Source organism: Chamaea fasciata, unplaced genomic scaffold (genome assembly GCF_029207755.1).
Source record: "Chamaea fasciata isolate MVZ Bird 193981 ecotype frontalis unplaced genomic scaffold, bChaFas1.0.hap1 SCAF_3, whole genome shotgun sequence".
Classification (NCBI taxonomy): Eukaryota; Metazoa; Chordata; class Aves; order Passeriformes; family Sylviidae; genus Chamaea; species Chamaea fasciata.
In genome coordinates this window covers 6,894,965-6,912,774 of record NW_027094088.1, presented here as the reverse complement: position 1 = coordinate 6,912,774, position 17,810 = coordinate 6,894,965, and the positions used below count along the sequence as shown (strand labels likewise).

At 50.2% G+C, this 17,810-nt stretch overlaps 2 protein-coding genes across 3 annotated transcripts in view; one reads left to right on the top strand and one right to left on the bottom strand.

Annotated features, from left to right (window-relative positions):
• The first annotated feature begins 2,024 nt into the window (after positions 1 to 2,024).
• Positions 2,025 to 15,588, top strand: LAMP5 (lysosomal associated membrane protein family member 5). 2 transcript variants are annotated; one of them, XM_066177840.1, is made up of 7 exons: positions 2,025 to 2,133; positions 2,610 to 2,708; positions 2,989 to 3,161; positions 3,360 to 3,491; positions 3,570 to 3,675; positions 5,111 to 5,299; positions 11,436 to 15,588. In XM_066177840.1, exons 2-7 carry the CDS (start codon positions 2,669 to 2,671, stop codon positions 11,612 to 11,614), a joined length of 819 nt encoding a protein of 272 aa, XP_066033937.1. In that variant the 5' UTR covers positions 2,025 to 2,133; positions 2,610 to 2,668; the 3' UTR covers positions 11,615 to 15,588. The 2 variants fall into 2 exon arrangements, with proteins under 2 accessions (XP_066033937.1, XP_066033936.1); XM_066177839.1 differs by lacking the exon at positions 2,025 to 2,133 and adding an exon at positions 2,171 to 2,248.
• PAK5 (p21 (RAC1) activated kinase 5) overlaps positions 15,579 to 17,810 on the bottom strand; it is an 86,096-nt gene continuing 83,864 nt past the window's right edge. The window contains exon 10 of the mRNA XM_066177838.1: positions 15,579 to 17,751. Coding sequence (XP_066033935.1) covers positions 17,596 to 17,751 — 156 coding nt within the window. The 3' untranslated portion in view covers positions 15,579 to 17,595. The remainder of the gene's footprint in view (positions 17,752 to 17,810) is intronic.

The following is a 17,810-nucleotide window of genomic DNA, read 5'->3' as shown; positions in this document are numbered from 1 at the left end:
AACCCCTGCACCACCTGAGTGCAGTTAAACTGCAACCCCAGAGACCCAAAATACCCCTCAGGGGCTGATTTCCTTGCAGACTCCAGGGGCTGCCTGTGAAACCAGCTGCAAGTGGCAAACACAAATGGATGTAGAGCCCTGTTCCCACTGGATGTGTCAGTAGTGGTCCCAGTGCTGCAGCCTGGCTGTCACTCCCTTCCAGGGGGCTGGTCAGAGTTGTTATGTCTGGTAGTTGTGGGTAGCAAGGGGAATTCAGCCTTCTGAGGTGCCCAGGCAGTCTCCAGAGCTGGGGGGTGAGGGCAGGTGGCAGGGCTGGTTTCAGGTGACCTAGTCTGGGACCATAAACTGTCCCTGGTCACAGCATTTCAGGGTGGCTGATGCTGCACTGGCTTGCTCGGGTGAGACCTTTCTGCTCTCTGTTTTGGGGTTTGCTCCATGCTAGGAAATCTTAGGCTTTTCCCTTTTTTTTTGCCACGGAGAGCAAGATGAACGCAGCTCTGCAGGCTGGAAGTGGCAATTGTCACTGGAGCTGAAGGCTTTGTTGTTGTGCCGTGCAGCTGGGGGAGCACAGTTCTGTGCCCCCATCTCCAGCACAGCTGCTCTCTCCCAGCTGCTCCCTGGACCCTCCTGCACAGGCTGGATGCAGGGGCAGCTGCTCAGGATCGTGTATTTGGGGGCTTAAAGGCTACCTAGAAACCTCAAAAAGGCTGGAAATTAAATAGCGGACTAGAGAAAGAAATAAAGGATAGTTAAACACTGAGTTCAGGAGTGTAGGACCTGAGGAAGCCAGGCACTAAAATCACCTCAGAAATACAGCCTGTTACAGTCAAAGGTTATGTTTTATAGAAGATTGTATTTTTTTACTTTATATAGTCCCCTGAAATTATCATCCACAGGTTAATCCTGTATCACAACCAACACAGGTCTGACTCTGTTTGGGGGGTGTGCAGGAAGGGCTTTTTATCATGAAACAAGAGAGAGAAAATGGTCAGAATACATTTAATATGCACAGAAAGCAGAAAAGGAATTGCAACATTATAGTCACAAAAATCAATCTGTTCTTTTCATATCAGTTTTTGTTGTTTAAAAAAGCCATTTCCCAGCAAGAAAGCCCCTCTCTGCATGTGTGTGCCCTGGCAGAGAAAGGGCAGCTGCCCACAATCGAAACTCACCTTGCAATATCTTGCTTTGCAAAACCTTGGACCGTTTCCTCTAGATGCCTCTTCCTGAACTAGAAACGTGAATCGGTAGTGAATCCGGTAATGCCATCACTCTGGATCGCTGCTGTCCCTTTGGCTATTTACCAAAAAACCATCCTTAGCGTAGGGCTCCTCATCCCCGCTGCTCCTGGGACTGGTGTCGCTGTAAATTGTAAATATTTGGATGTGCTCCTGGTCCCGAGGCGAGAGTGGCAGCGCGTTAAAGCTCAAAAAAAAAAAAAAAAAAATCCCGGTGAGAGGTGAGAAGAAATATTTCAATTCTGCATCACCCGGAGCAGAGGAGCAGTACGGAAGCCGGCCGCACTTGCCCCTCACGGAGCGGCAGCGCAGAGCCGGGCGCTCCGGGCTGGGATCGCCCGCTGCTCCCGCTGCCGACAGCCCGGGGGGCCAGCGCCGCCCCTGCCCCGGGCTGAGAGCGAGGGAGAGAAGGTGCTGCCTTGGCGGGGAGTTGAGGGGCTCTGGAGCGGGCAGGGCAGGAGGCGGGCAGCCCTCCGCGCTCTCACCCCGCCTCGCAGCCCTCTCTCCGCTCGGCGCCGGGCCTCGCTGTCTCGCACCTTTGACCCGGCCAGGGACAAAACCCTGAGTGCCCCGGCTCAGCTGGCACCTGTCCCACCTCCGAGGCGCACCCCGGGTGCGACCTCCTGCCTGTGCCCCCAAAAACGCCCGGCACGGGCGGTGTTGTTAATGTTCTAAGGCACCCGCTCGGGGCTGTTGGGTTTTATGTTAAGGTGTGCGTTGTGGTTTGTCACATCAGCGCTCAGGTGTGTCTGTGGCCGCCCACAGAAGGATACGTGTTTGCTTCTGACCTTGCCACACAAAAATAGCTGCACGTTTCTTCCTAAATTAACACGCGGAGCAGCTGTTCGCCTTCACCGAAATTAGTGACGCTCCGTGAGCAGCCGGCACTGGAAAGGTAATTCCCCTCCTCCATCCCGCCGGCCTTTCCTGCAGGGACGGGCGGCGCAACCCCGGGGCGAGGGGATCCCGGCCCCGCTCCCGGCGCCGGCCCTGCCGGGGGAGCGCTCGGGGTGAGCCCGGCTCCGCTCCAGCCGCGCTTCGGGCGGCCCGAGCTCCCCGCGGGGATCCCCGGCAGCCCCTCCGCGGGTGCGGCGGGGCCCCGGCGCCGGAGGGGGGGAATCCCTTTTTCCCTCCTCCCCGCCCGGCTGCGCGTACGCCCCGTCCCTCGGCGTGGGCGCTCCATCAGCTCCGCCGGCATCTCCCCTCCTCCTCCTCCTCCTCCCCGCACACCCACACACTTTCCCCGTCCCTCCTCCCCGCCACTCCGCAGCAGAGTGCTTTTGCATCCTGTGCGGCTCCTGAGAAAGGAGGTGTGCGGCTTTTTCCCCCCTCCTTTTTATTTTTAATTTTTTTTTTTTCTTTTCTCCGGAGCGGACCTTTCGGAGGAGCAGCTGCAGCAGCCGCGGCCACGCCGGGACCGAGCAGGAAGGATGGCCGGGGGGCGCCTCCCGGGGCTGCTTTTCATCTTGCGTGAGTACCTGGGTGGCGAGTCGCGACACGGAGCCCTGTCGCGGCGAGGCAGCCCCTGGCGCCGACAGGGACTCGGCGCTATCACGGCACCGGTCCCGCATCACCTCCACCGGCTGCCACATCTCCTCCACCTGCTCTGTCGCGACAGGGACGCCCTGTCGCGATAGAGTAGCTTGCTCCGGCGGGCTCGGGGGTGGCCGGGGGGGGTGTAAGGGTGAGCGGCAGAGGCTGGGGGCGCCGGGCCCGGGGCTGCCGGCGCTCAGCCCCGCTGTGCCCGCAGACGCCGCGGCTCGCCTGGCCGCCGAGCAAGAAGTTGAAAACCTCTCCGGGCTCTCTCCCAACCCCGAGAAGGACATCTTCGTGGTGCGGGAAAACCGGACGACGTGTCTCATGGCCGAATTCGCCGCCAAGTTCATCGTCCCCTACGACGTGTGGGCCAGCAATTATGTGGATGTGAGTGGGGGCCGGGGACGGCCCGGGGGGTCCGGGGCTCCAGCAGGACCGGGGATGGCAGGGGACACACACGCACGCACGTATCTGCCGGTACTTTCGGAAAGTCCTTTATCTCCTCCGAGGATTTTCAGCCGGGGCAGTGGTGGGCCCCGGGGGCACTCGGGGGTCGCCCCGCTGAGCCCCGCTCTCCTCTTGCAGCTGATCACGGAGCAAGCCGATATCCCGCTGTCGCGGGGGGCCGAGATGAAGGGCAAGTGCGGCACGAACGAGTCGGAGCTGGAGCTCTCCTGGCTGGACCAAGCGTACACCCTCAAACTCTCCTTCCTGAAGGTACGGGCTCCCCGCACGCCGGGAGCTGGGGCGGGGGCGAGGCGGCTCCGCGGGTCCTGACCGGCCCTGTCTCGGCAGGAGGGGCACAACACATCCCGGGGACCGGAGGCATCTTGGAGGCTCAGCCGGATCCAGTTCACCTACGACACCTCCGAGCGCACCTACTTCAAGGATGCCGTCAGCCGTAAGCGCCCGGGCTCGTGGTTTGAGGCAGATCCCGGCGGGCGAGCGCGGGGCCGGGCTGGGAGGGGAGCGCCCGGCGGGCTACTCGCTAAATGCAGCTTACGGGAAAAAGGAAACCCCAAACCCCCCCGACAAAGCCGGGATCAGCTGCCAGGTTTAAACTGCATAGTATATGGAGTTTTTTTATTTCTCCGCTGGTTTAGGTTTTTTTTTTTCCCTTGTTTTTAATCACCGCGGTTGCCGTGGGAGAGAGAGCCCAGCTCTCCGTGTTTGCTGCGCTGCTGGGCAGTCCTGTGGGATCCAGGGCCCGAGGGGATGGGACAGGGAAACACCTGGGCTGGAAAAGCTTGTCTCCTTTTCTGTGGGGAGAGTGTTTTTTGACGTTAATCCTGATGGTGGTTGAATAGGTGGGAAAGCAGCAGTTTCCCAAGATAACTGAGATTGACATTAGTATCATACCCCTACACACCTCCGCACCCAGCAGCCTCCTCTTTTCTCACTGGGTTTCCATTCTTTTGGCTTTCATTTTGTTTTTATTTCAGTTTGGCTCAGAAATCTGTTGTCGTGAATTGAAAAATGAAATATTGTCGTTTGCAAATTGTTCTCCCTCAGGATTTTCCAACTCCAGTGAATAGGGCACTTAGAGTTGTTGCCATAAGACATGCTGGTTTTGGGGCTGTTTTTCCCACTGGTGTTTCCACTGGTTGAGTCCCCAAAACGAGGAGCTGTCTGTGCCTCATCAGCCCCTGCCCATGTGAAGCACTGATTGCCTTTTTGTGCTGCTGGAGGGGAACAAAGGGCTGCAGAAGAGCGGGTGGTGGAAGATATCCCTCTTTCCACCCGGCTCAGCCGCACTGGGCCTTCGCTTGCAAAACAAGCTTGGTGTGGTGGGAAAATGTTTTCTCGTAATTTATGCTTGGGTGAAATCATCACGTCGTATTTTCAGGAAAGGCTTTATGGCTTGTCTTGCTTTGCGGTGTGCTCCCCAATGGCGCTGCTCCTTCCCGCCTGGATTCAGAGCCCAAGTGCAGCCTCAGAAATGGTTGTTTCCCAAATGTAGGGAGTACAGTCACAGTCCCGGGCTGAACCCCGAGTATCTATGAGCAGGAACCATTTCTCTGATGCTGTGGACTCCAGGCGTTGTGACAGGAGCGAAGGTGGCGGCAGCAGAGCCAGCTCTGCCCTTTGTGGTGCAGTTCCGTGCGCTGGAGCTGTGAGTTCCCGCTTGCAGGAGGCCATCCCGGTGTGGGAGCTGCCCCGGCTGTGTGGGGTGTCACACAAAAAGCGGGGTCCCGCACGGGGAGGACACTCCAGGAGCAGCAGGGCCGCTGCTGCTGCATTGCACCCCAGCCGTGTCACCCGCGCGCTCGGTTTGTTGCTTCTGTTCATGAAGGGTCCCGAGGGCAGGGCCTGACCTGTCTGTGTCCCCTGGCCAGCCGGGAAGCACACGGCCAGCTCGCACCGGCTCTCGGCCCTGGTGACCCCCGCCGGGCGCTCCTACGAGTGCCAGGCGCAGCAGACCATCTCCCTCGTCTCCAGCGACCACCAGAAGTCCGTGCAGCTCCTGCTGTCGGAAGTGCGGATCCAGCCCTTCGACATCCCCGCGGATTTTGTCTTCGGTGAAGGTAAGGAGCGGGCACGGGCACGTCCTGCATCCCCGATGCTGCCACCGCCTTTGGGGATGTTGCAGTGTATTGAAGGAATTTGGAAACCTTTTCCAGAGCAACCTTCCCCTCACTGCAGCATGTTGCCAGTGCTCCCTGCAGTCCCTTCAACCCATTCCTTGCCTCTGTGGTTCCCCAAGAGGCTTTACAAATTCAGCCCAGCTGCCAAAACATGGGCTATTGTCGTATGTACATTGGCTTCTGTAAGGACTCGCAGAGTCAGATTGCCAGCAAGCCCCAGTGCAGCATCCCTGGGGAGCCCTGTGAGGCTGAGGTGTCTCCTCTGCGGCACAAAAAGGCTTCAGCACAGCCCCAGTGGCTTGTTGGGGCTGCTGCACACTGAGGAGGCTTGGGGCTGCAGTGGCAGGAGGCCCTGGGGGTGCACCTTCCTGGCTTCAGTTTGATTAATGCTCATTGTGAGGGTGAAGGAAGCCTAACAGGGGCTTCCCTGAGCCTCCTCGAGCACCAAATGGCACATGGGCTGCCATTCCCCTTCTGGGATTCTTTAACATCCATGGTGGATAAAAAACCCTGAGTTAAAACATGCTGCTTGTATCAAAGGGTTACGTTGGAGTCTGCAGCAATGCTGCTATGGCATAGGATTCCTGCAGTTTTAGCTTCCTTTATCCCAAGGAACCCACGGTGCTCCTCCTCCCTGGCTCCCCCCTTGGCTTTCCCATCAGGTTGAATGGGGCAGTGCAATCATGCTCACCTGGATTAGGTAAGACCAGTCCCATTTCATAGTGCTGCCTTAGCACTAAAATTGGTTAAACCCTTTATTGTAACCAGGTGCCAATAAAATGTGTAACAGTCAACTCTTTAAATAACAAGTTAGAAAATGGTGGTATTGAAGCCTAGCATTAAAAACGTGGAGCTTTATTATTCGGTATGTGGGAAATATTTTGGAACACAATAGAAGCCCAGCACTGACTGCAGAGCTCAGTGGTGGCACTCACGATGCTCTTCCCCTCACCGATGTAGTAAATTTGTGCTGTTGCATGTGCCGCTGGCTCTGGCAGAGCTCTGCCTGGCTGAATTACTCATGGCAAGACCAGTGTAATACTGAGTAGGTTTTATCCGTGGGCTGGGTTTCTTTGTATCAAAGTAGCACCACATTTTTCGTAGATTTACAGGGAGAAAAAAGTAGAACTGAATAGTTTGCTGTAATTGTTTTTTGTTGGGGTAGCTTTACTCTCTCTTTCCTCCCGTGAATCCAGGATTCCAGCACTCAGGGTTGGGCTGGGCAGACCTTGGAGGCTGAGAACGGTGTGTTTAAAATATGCAAGTCCGTGTCTCTGTGATACCAAACTTGTGAAGTCCAAGAGCTCCCAGTTAAAACAACCAAACTCGGGGCTCATTGCCAAAGGAATCTACCTGCTGTTTTCATGATGGGCTTATTCCTGTCAGGCAGAAAATTTGTTTTCTCTTTTTTTTGCTGTAATTTGGTGGGTTTCTTTTCTCCAGTACACAAAGAGATGACGTTGGTTTAGCAATCTTTAAACACATGGAGGGAATTCCTCCTCCGGAGGACAGAATGGCTTCTCTCTTTGTCAAGCTCAGTGGGGTTTTCTGTTGTTGTTGCTCTCATTGTTTAATTATGCTCCTTATTGTTGAATTCTGCTGGAAGTTAACCAGCAGAGAGCACCTGGAGAGGGTGGTCAGAGATCCTGGGAAGTGATTTATCAATGGAGCTCCATCCAGGGCTCTGCTGCTCTCCCAGCGGCACGTTCCCACCAGCCGAGCTCATCCTCAGCACGCACATGGCAGAACAGGATCCTTTGTGGGGTCTGAGAATCGCTGCCAATCTCAAGTTACAGTAATTAGCCTTCTCCTTTTTGGTTCATTAATTTCCCATTAGGTAAAATTTCTATTAATTATGAACAAGCTACAGAACATTTTAAAATATTTTAGAGTAGAGAAAGGGACTTGCTAGAGCAGAAGAATCACCGACACGCAGGAGGGTCCCAACCCTCCTTTTTTCCAGAAAGAATTGGGGGAAAGGTTTCTTCATTAGTCCTGGCACTGTCCTGGCAGGGATAAGTTAAAAAGCTGGTAGGGGATGATTGGGGTTTTTTGGGTATTTTTTAAAATGCCTAAATTCATGTGCTAGAGTATTTTTTTTAGACACTGCTTCCAACGATCACAAATCCCCATTTATTTATTTATTTATTTAGTGTTTATTACATTTTTATTTTTTAGTACAGAGGCAGCAGAATTTTTTCTCATTCAGAATTTGCTAATTTTGGTTTTTTTAGGGTTTATTTTTTGGGGGGTTTTTGGGTTTTTTTGTTGGGTTTTTTTTTTTTTTTTTTTTTAATAGGGGAAGTGTGTGTACATTTTTCAGCTTGGAAAATGAGTGCTGGATCAAGAGGGTGTGAGAAGATTTGAACTGATGAAAGAACCCCAGAGAAACTCTTTTGATTTTATATCTAAAGATTTGAATATAAAGCAATATGATGAAAAATACTAATACAGAGGGATACATGGCTGAGAATCGGGGACTGGGATCCTGGGGTGGCCCAGAGGGAGCTGAGACATCCCACTTGAGTGCCACATTTTCTTAAGGGTCCTTTGCATCAAGGTATGCAGCCACTTTTTAAAAAGCACCTGGTCTCCCTTTTTTTAAGTGTGTTTTTTTTTTTTTTTTTTTTTAAGCTATTTACTTATAAACACCCATCTCAAAATCTCAAAAGTCTTGTCATGCCAGACAGAGCTGGGCTGTTTTCCCACCCCTTTGGACAATCCCTGTGCTGATGCTCAGGCTCGTGCTGGTGCCTGCAGGAGGGCACTGTGCCTTTTGCCGGGTTTTTTGCCGCGTTTGCTCTGCAGAAGGATTCTGCAAGAGGAAAATGGGCTCTTAGGTGGTTTCACAGCCTGGTACTGGAATTGGACGAGCACTCACCATAGAAACCGTGGCAGTACGTGAGCCTGGGAGGAGGCACAGCACAAAGGAGCAGTGAGGAATATACCTGAACACCTCCTTTGTACCCGTCTGCAGTGGGTGTTCCACGGGGCAGGGACTGGGGTGACACCGCCCTGAAAATGGGGTGACCCCACCGTGTTCAGGATGCAGCAAAACTCCCAGGATTGCCCTGAACTTCCTCTTCTTTGCCAGGGACCTTTTTGCTTCCCTGGACGGAGGGTAAACCCCAGTAACTTGGGAAATGCTGAGATCCCTGTGACCTGGAGCGAAGTACTGGGGAAAATTGGACAGAAAGGGTTGTTTTCCTGCAGGGTCATTAATTTCAAAACCGTAGCTGTTCCCAGTGCAGTGGTTTTTCGTTTGTCAAGCATCAACCTCCCCATGCTTGAGGGGGCTGAATGTCCACATTTGTCTGCCGTGGACATTATGCAAACCCTTCTCCCCTCCTGTTCCCCCTTTGCCTTTTCCTGTGCTGATGGTGCAGGAATGATACCTGCTGCCCGCCTGCCTCCCTGCTGTGTTGTGGACCTCAGTGCCTTTGCTTGGAATTCTTGGGGTGAAAAATGCTGTATAAGTGTTAAAGTACATTGTTATAAATGTGAAAATATTTTTATTTGTTGTAAAATGATGTGGTTTAACATATTATTAATTCATCCTCCTAGCAGTCAGCACCCAGACAGCCTCACTTCTGCTGCAGATGTGTTTGTGCTTAGCACTTCCCAGTGCCTCTATGCTGGGTCCCCCATTCCCTCTACAGTCTCCAAAGGGCCCAGCTCTTTGGTGGGCTGCTCCAGAAGGAGAAAATGGATGTTTCTGGCGAGGAGAAGGTGTGGGTAGCGCAGAGGCAGCTGCTCTGCCTGGGGACGTGCAGCGGGTCCAGCTGGGTTTGGGGATGTGCTGCTGGAGACTGACAGCTTTGCTTGGCTTTTTTCCCCCTTCCTGTTGGCTTTATTATTTTTTTATTATTATTATTTTAATAATCTTAGAAATAGTGTCAGGATAAAGAACTTGCAGGAGCTGACACCTTTTTGAGTCATGACACAGACACTTAAACACAGCCGTGGCTTTCTGCGGACCACAGATCTCTGGCCACGTCCTCTGGCGTGTTTTGTGCCCTGCAGCCGCTTCGCTTTGGCAAAATTTGGTGGAATTCAAATGTTACAAGTGGGTGCTTTACAGCTGGGTCTGTTTTCTGCACTGGTGCTTTGAGCTTTGCCTTCTCCACTGGCTGCAGCCCCCCGCAGCCAGCCCATTCTCCTACAAATGCTGGAGCATTCCCGTTTAGGGGAAGGTGCACGGAAAACCCGGTGTGTTTGAGCACGGGGAAATCCTCTCAGCTGGATTTCCAGCAGCCTGCTTTCCATCTTCTGTGGGGTTTAAGCTAAGCCACTTTCAGAGCAAAAATCAGTGTCCAGCCACAGTGATCTCCTACTGACACCTCAGCACGCCCTGTCTGCAGCCACGTGGGGAGTGCACAGGAGCTCCTGGAGCTTGGATCCTTCCCACGGGAGCGGTGCTGCTTTGTACCTGTGGGGAGAGGGGTCAGAGCAGCCCTGGCCCCAGAGCACCGCCCTGTGCGTGGCTTTTCCTGCACCCAGCTCAGCCTGGGTTTGTTTCCCTGTGAGCTGCTCAGGCCTTAGCATCCTAAACTGGGAACAATTCCACAGAGCACTGGAAACCCAATTTGGGAGCTAAGTCATAATCAGGATTTTTTTTCCCCCATTCTCCTTACTACAAACAAACAAAACCCCTGCATTGCAGCAATTGCTGAATCGCCTGTGCCACAGTCCTGGTGATTAATCACTCCTCTGGTGAAACAGTGAGCAACTGGAACTGAAAAAGGACATTCTTTTGTGTTAGACTACATTTCACTTTGGCTTTTTTTTTTTTTTTTTTTTTTTTTTTTTTTTTTTTTTTTGTTTCACCTCATTTACAGCTTGAAATGTTTCCTGATGGCATCGATGGGAGGAGGCTGCACTCCAGGACGCGGTGAAGTTCCTGGTGGTGCCGGCACCACTGGAGATGGGTCTCTGCTGTCACCTCCTGCCTGGGCCTGGGGGTCTCTGGGTTTTTCCTGCTCTTTGCCACATGCTGTTAGATTTGTGGAGCATTTGCTCTTCATGGTTATTGCAGATCTCTGCCATCAGCTGCCCAGGGAACCCATCTGGACAGTCTTTAGCAAGGGGGGAGTTAGTGGTGCCCTTTGTATTCGCTCATCTAACACACAGCCTTTTTATTTTCTCCTTTTTTTTTTTTTCTTAAAGTTGTCATTGTTTTCAGTGCATTTCTAATACAATGAGCCAGAGAATTGCCCTTCCTGTGTCACGTATCCTTTTCTCTGCCCCCCCAGAACTGGCATTTTTTCTTCTTTTTAGCCTGTCAGTCCCATCTCAGCAGCATGGTCTCTGCCTGTCCATCAGCACGGAGATGCAACAATCCTGTGGGGAAAAAAGTGCATCATGATCCTGTCACTCAGGCCTGCAGTAGACTCTGGAAGTCTAAGGGAGCTGAACCAGGATTACCAGTGTATCATGCTTCCTGACCTTAGTGGCCTTCCCAAGCTCAATGGAAAAATCTTTTCCCATTGTATCACTATTTTCTATTGGTTTATTAGGCTGTAGCAGAGACTCATCAGCCAGAGGGCTCGTGTTGCTCCTGCTCCTCCTTTGCCGTATTTGATGGACAATGCGGGGTGCCCTTTGACACAGACACACAGCGTGTGCTCTCTGGGGCTCCGTCCGTGGGGAGCTCATGGAGAGGGGGCAGCGGTGCTGTTGGACCTCCACCAACATGCAGATAGAGGGGGAGTCTCTGGATGGTGTGCTGGGTGAGTCTGGTGCGGAGTTAAAGACTTACTGATGCTGAGGCCTCTCCAGACTCTCCAACTAAATAAACAAAGCAGCTCTTCCATCACTCAGGAAACTCGGGCTTTGGCTGCCCCATCTCCAACGAGGCCATCCATGTGCGGCAGAGAGGGCTGAGCTTACGGGCATGAAAGTGTTTTTTCCAGTGCGTGGGCTGGTTTGATGGATGTAGCCTCTCCCTGCATGCCCGCGTTGTGACTGATTGCTCTTTGCTCCACAGCGATCGATTTTCTCCCCGGGGCTGTGCTGGCGGCCGCGGCTCGGCTGCGTCTCACCCACGCCCCTCTTTCCCCTCCTTCTTCCCCTGCAGAACACAAGTGCCCGGTGGACCAGAGGGAGCAGCTGGAAGAAACCCTGCCCCTGATCCTGGGGCTGATCCTGGGGCTGGTTATCGTGATCACCCTCGGCATTTACCACATCCACCACAAGCTGACAGCCAGCCAGGTGCAGATCCCTCGGGACAGATCTCAGTACAAACACATGGGATAGGGAGCAGGACCGAGCAACCCGAGCATTTATCAGGTAGAAAAAGCAAAAGCACTTTTTTTCTGTGGGCAAGGAAAGGTTCCGGGGGGGGCAAGGGATGGTATTCACAGCACCTAAGCCTGAATATTTCATGGAGACACTCAAGCTAAGGCTTGGCTTTAACACAGACTCTAAGGAGACTCTGAGGTATCTGTAGGTGGTTTGAATACCTTCTTTAAGCAGCTGGGCTGATCATCCGGATACAGAAATGCTTCACATGTCAGAGTTTCACACTGGGAGCACAATTAACTTTCTTATTTGATTTTTTTTTCCCTTATTCCCATCTTAAGAGATTCTTACCTCCCCCTGCATCACCTTTGGAGCATTCAGCCCTCCACATTCCTGTTCATGCAGGAAGCAGGGTTGGGAGGGAAAGCCATTGCACAGGGTTCATTCAGTCCCTCTAATGAAGGGACTCAAACCACATCCCTAAATTTGCACTCATGTTAAGAAAAGCATGGAGGCAAATTCAGGTGTGCTTTGGGGAAAAGGAAAAAAAAAAAAAAAATCAAGGTCAGTAACTCCAGTGGAGCAGATCACAGCTGTGGAGCTGACCCCACACTTGAGACTGAGTGAAGAAAGTTTGTTTTTGCTTCTTGAGCCACATCTGAACTAAACTTAGAAAAAAAAAGAAAAAAAAAAAAAAAGAAAAAAAAAGTATTGATACACAAATTATCAAGTGCCGTGCTACTGCAAGTCAACTGAGAAATGCTTCTGGCTGGGCATCCTGCACGTATTGTGATTGTGGTTGAGACGTTACATTGCTACCTGCAACTGATAATTTTCACAACAAAACAAAACAAAAAAAAAAAAAAAAGAGAGAAAAAGAAACCAGTAATGTTAAAGTTACTATGCAGATTATTCAGGTATAATCTAATGTAACAGAAAAAATATAAAGGAACTCTTGAAATCGATCCTAAATGTAGACGATTTTTAAAATTAATTAAAACATGTGCATATATAATGCTTGATTTGCCTTCTTAATTTGAAGTGATGTAAAATGCTTTGTACTCACTCCATGATACCAATGGAACTGGAACACAAATACATCACCTGAGTGGATGTCACATGTAGGATTTATTCCAGCAGCGGTTTTGCTGCAAATGGCTTGGTGAAGACACAATGGTGGTTCAGTAGTTTGTGATTTGTTGGTTTTCCCTAATATTCCTCTCTCTCTTGGTTGATTTTCCTGCGTGTTGTGTGGGCAGTGATGTGTTTTATTCAGGTACTGTCCAGTTCCCACTGAATCCTTTGACTCCCCTTGGCTCGGGGGTTACCTCAGCAGGAGTTGGTCCAGGCCTTGTGTCAGTTTAGGGTATGGAAAACACTTCCTTGTTCTTAAACTGATTGATTTCAGAGGCTTGATTGTTTTCTTTCAGCTTAAAAGTCAATCAAAGAAAAATAGTAATTTCAACGTTGGAAAAAGGCAAGAGAAGAAACTTAACTGTTCTTTAATGCTGTAGTCTCCTCCGAAATTTATGGGTTTTTTGATGAAGGTGGATGCAGCATCAGCCTTCCTTTAGTCCTGCCTTATTCCTGGTCTCATTGCTATGCTGTGCTCAGCTTTGTGTTTTCTCATTTGGATGCAAAAAGCGAAATTATGGCACTAAGGATGATTGTGGCTTTGCCCTTTTCCTTTAGAACTCCAGTGAAAGGCTCCTGGGTGAGCATTAGACTGACCAAGTGCCACTGCCTACAATAAGCTGATAATTAAAAAAGAAAACAAAAGGTTCTTTTAGAGGCAATTAGGAAAAGCCAGAGGTAGCAGGAGGGTGAATAAAAGGATTGAAGGTTCATCCTTAATAGAGAGGAGCTGTGTCCTGCCTCACCCTCGTCTGCCCTGGGGCCAGGAAGGCTGTCCCAGCCAGCTCCCATCAGCCTGGCACATCTGCCACTGTGACATCCCAAAGAATAATAAAATACAAAAAGGAAGCCAACAGCTGAGCTGCAGATGCCAGAGGAGCCTCTCCACCGCCATTTGTCTCCTGGATGGGCCATCCTGGCAAAGGGGCTGTGGGAAAGATGGGAGAACTGCACCCCACTGGAGCCATCCCAGTCACCCAGAGGACATTCCCACCCGGCTGGCTTCCTCCCTTGGAAGAGGGGGAAGTTCAGGGGTTCACATGGAGCTGCTGAGGGCAGCAGACCCTGGGGCTTGGCTGAGGCGCTGAGGGTCAGTGCAGGAGAGGCAGTGGCTGGGGACACCATCCCCAGGCTGTGCCTGGTCCAGGTAAAGCTGCTGCTGGGTTCCAGTCCCTCGGCGTGGCTTCTCCTGTTGCACCACGTGAGCAAGGCCTGCCTGCTGCGACAGGGACGTGCTCCCAAACATCTGTGTGGATTTAAGACGGAAAAAAGGCCGATTTATGGTGGCCGCTGGGAACTGTTTTTAATTCATCCTGCACTGACCCTGTCAGGGCACTCACAGGGACTGTCCCTGCCTGATCCCAGAGCACCGAGGTGGTGGCAATGGCCATTGGATGGGGACAAAGCCCCCCAAAAGCTGATGCAGCTCCTGTGCCTGCTTGAAGGACTTCTGCTGCTTTTCATGTCCGATGAGGACTTCCCTTAGGAAGCACTTGGTATCACCTTCAAGGGGGTGAGTGTGTCTGTAAGCTGTTAGGAATAGACTGCCAGGAATGCAATAATGATTTCTTGATTTTCTGAACTGATAGAAAATGTTTTTTGTTGGACTAAAAAGTTTTTTGCTTTTTAGGGAAGAAAGGAAAAAGAAATAATAATTAAATCTTAGTGTCAGTTTGTGTCCCAGAGTGGTGTAGCTTGGTTGAGAAAAAAAAAGATATTTAAGGTTTTGGGTGAACATATTTTAATTCTCTCCATCCTTTTGCTCACATTTACTAAAACTGATCTGAATTCTCCATTGCTTTAAGCTTTTCAAGCCTATTTATGAAAAATTATTTATGCAAGAGATTATGTCCAGCTTCCCTCCTGCCCGTCAAACTGCAGCAGCATCTTGAGGATGGCAGCACTTTGTTGTGAGTTGATTTTGTATTTAGCTTTCATTTACTGATGGCTTTTTATGGGTGAGCTGCAAATTGAAAGCTTTGCTTTATGGATGTTTATGAACGCAGCAGTAGAAGGTGGATAAACACACCTTATCGCCCTACTGAGCTCTGTGAGGACCTGTAATAATTAAGCACTTACTAAAGCAGCTGCTAATGACTTACAGAGTACTTGTGATTAGAACTTTAATTATAAATTACGGATGTATTGCTGAGGAGGGGGCTGACATAGCCAGTAAATGTCCTGGCCTCTGCTACTCTGATTAGGAGTCGTTTTAGAACTGTGAGCTCAGAAAAAGCCATCATTCCTTAGTGACAGAGGTGGGAATAATTTCACTGGAATATCCCACCACACCTGGAGCGTGGCCTCAGCTTCTGTGTGAATGGATGCTCTTCACATGCCTTACCTGTTTGTTTTTAGGTGATGGCTTTACATTTTTTCAATGTATTTCAAAGTATTTACTGACAGATACCAAAAGTATTAGAAATCCTCATTTTTAAGACTTGAAAATAGCAAATAACGCTGTACATCCATCAGCTGACTGGTGCTGCTGGGGAAACTGGGAGGAATTGCTGTCAGTGGGTGTGAGAGATCAACAGCTGTGAGCTAGAAGTCAGGGATGTGTAAGGCAAAAGAAGAAAGGGATTATTTAGGGGGCAGAGAAAGGAAGGTGAAAATGCACTGACACCTAGAAATCACTTGGGGCAGCTCTATAAATCACTATATTTATATATATATGCATGTGTACTGTATACACATGTATCTTGTGTGTGTGTGTATATATATATATATGTGAGAGCACTTTTTTTCTTTATTATCTGCTTGGCCCAGTACTGTGGGACTGAGTCAAATCTATAAAGCAGAGAAAAGGCATGGGGGGAAAAAAAACCACCACATTGAAACTTAAAGCGTTTATTAATGAATTTATTTAACTTGCATGTGCATTTGTCTCACCAGTAGCTGGTGTTCACAAAAAAAAAAAAACCCTTTGAAATCGACAAAACTCTCAGTAAACTTGATGAACGCTGTTTAAAGTATCTAATGATAAGAAAGTCGCAGAAAATTCTTCATTTGTACAGCCTAAAATGTGCTGAATATTGAAGAAAAAACTCCCACCAACCCCTTTTTTTTAAATTCAAAGATGGTTAAAAAAGGTAATTTTGTGGCTAGTATTAAGTTGTGCCGTTGCCTGGACTGGTGCAGCCTGGTTTCCTGAGTTGTCAAGCCTACAAAAGAGAGCCCTGGGAGGCTGTGGGTGCTCCGGGAGCTGGGGCAGCGGGAGCCAAACACATTTTCTTCAGTGTCTTCTTCGAATGTGCAAACAGGGCCAGGGAGAGAGAGCAGTGGGGATAAGACACTGATGTAACAACAGCTATTCCATGTTCCAGATCATCCTTATCTCCTTTCCTCTTTTTTTTTAAATCGCTTCTCTCCCTCCAAATATTCTTTAAGGGCAGAACTAAAGGAGCTTCTTTACTATTGGCAACTCTTTTCTCCCAGAGGAAGATCTTTAAGCAACAGCTCCTGCCAGGTTTAGATGTTTGGTTATCATTTACTACAATAAATAACAATTAATTTATTAACTATGAAATTCCGTAAGAAAGAAACTGTGTTTTCACAAAGTTGGCTTTGTGGTTCTTAAAGATACCATAAAATGAGGTCAGTAAGAAAAAAAAACAAACTTGAAAAACATGGCTTTTGTATTATATGTAATTAAAAACAACTAATCGTTAATAAATAAAATCAGTTTCTCATTGAAATAATTATGAAGCACTTCTAAAAATTTTAAAGGCAAATCTATTTAGGCCTACAGTTAACATGCAAAGTCATCCAACAAATAACACAAAATTGTACCGCAGTAGTCAACTGTTGCATCAACATTCAGAAAGGTCTAGACAGCAGCACGACTTCTCTATGGCAAACGCCTGGCAGCACATCCCAAGCCATCCCACCCCACGGCTCTGCCTGAGCTCCAGGGATCCCTCTGGGCTGGGAGCAGGAGCTCCTGCCCTCCCTCTCCACTGCCAGAGAAATACTGGAGGCTTCTGTGGTGGCAGAACCTGCCTTGTGCTGACATAAAAAGAGAGGGATGGCCCCAGCCCGGGAAATCCCTTGGGCCAAGGCTGGGAGGGGGGAAAGGGAGACCCCGACCAAGGCTGGCCCTCAGCAGAGCTGGGGCTGCCGCTGTCACCGAGTGCCCCAAGCCAGGTGCTCCCGCCAGCATCAGCTGTCCTTGGCTCTTCCAGCTGCCATGAGGGTGGGATGAGCCCTCTCCTCACCCCATGGGAAATCTGCAAAACCTTACAACTTCCTAAAGGTGGTTGTGGTTTCTTTTTTTTTTTTTTCTTTTTCTTTTCTTTTTTTTCTCCTGTTTTCAAAAGGGTTAAAAAAGTAGGAAACTTCATCTTCTCAAATTCTCGCTAAGTTACACTTATTACTTCAACTAACACAACAGTTACATGACAAAGTACTGCAAGTTATCAAAACGTACTGTACAGAAAATTACAAACTCGTTGCAAAATACATTGCGCTGCTCTGACCGAGAAAAAAAGTGCTTTGTTTTGTCAGAAAAGTGTTCTTGTGAAACAGAAGTGCCGTAGCCTGCAGTGAAGTCCAGGTGTTTCGCTCTGGCTGTGCTCTCCTCTGCTAAATTACCTTTCCAGCATTGGCATTTGGTGCCTCGTGCCCGGATGGCCCAGCAGACAGGAGTGCTGGAGCGTGGCCGGGATTGCTCCCTGCCCCTGGCACACCGGGAGCACAGAGAGCCCTGCCTGGCCTTTGGGGTTCTCTGTACACCATGGGATTCCCACAGGGCTGCTTTCCTTCACAAGCTTTTCCTCCTCCCTGCCTGCGGAGCCCACGCAGCTGCTGGCATTCCCACACGCCATGAGCCAGGCTCTGCACTGACCTCTTCCCAAAAAGCTTCAGCGGTGCCTGTGCTGCCTCATGAGGGGCACGATGCAGGAGGGGGGCCCAGCCAGTTTCAGGAAGGGGTGTCTCAGCAGCTCCTGCGCCGTGGCTCTCTGCGAGGGCTCCCGCACCAGCATTGAGTCCAGGAAGCCCCGGAGGACCGAGGAGACCTGAAACACCACACTGGCATTAGGGGAGGACAAAGACAGCCAGTTCCAGCTGGGCTGGC

Excerpts from the sequence above, each read along its gene's own strand:
- LAMP5 (XM_066177840.1), top strand. The coding sequence starts at position 2,669 with ATGGCCGGGGGGCGCCTCCCGGGGCTGCTTTTCATCTTGC. Across the intron at positions 3,162-3,359 it reads GGGCCAGCAATTATGTGGAT|CTGATCACGGAGCAAGCCGA; the intron begins GTGAGTGGGGGC and ends CTCCTCTTGCAG. Across the intron at positions 3,676-5,110 it reads CTTCAAGGATGCCGTCAGCC|CCGGGAAGCACACGGCCAGC; the intron begins GTAAGCGCCCGG and ends TCCCCTGGCCAG.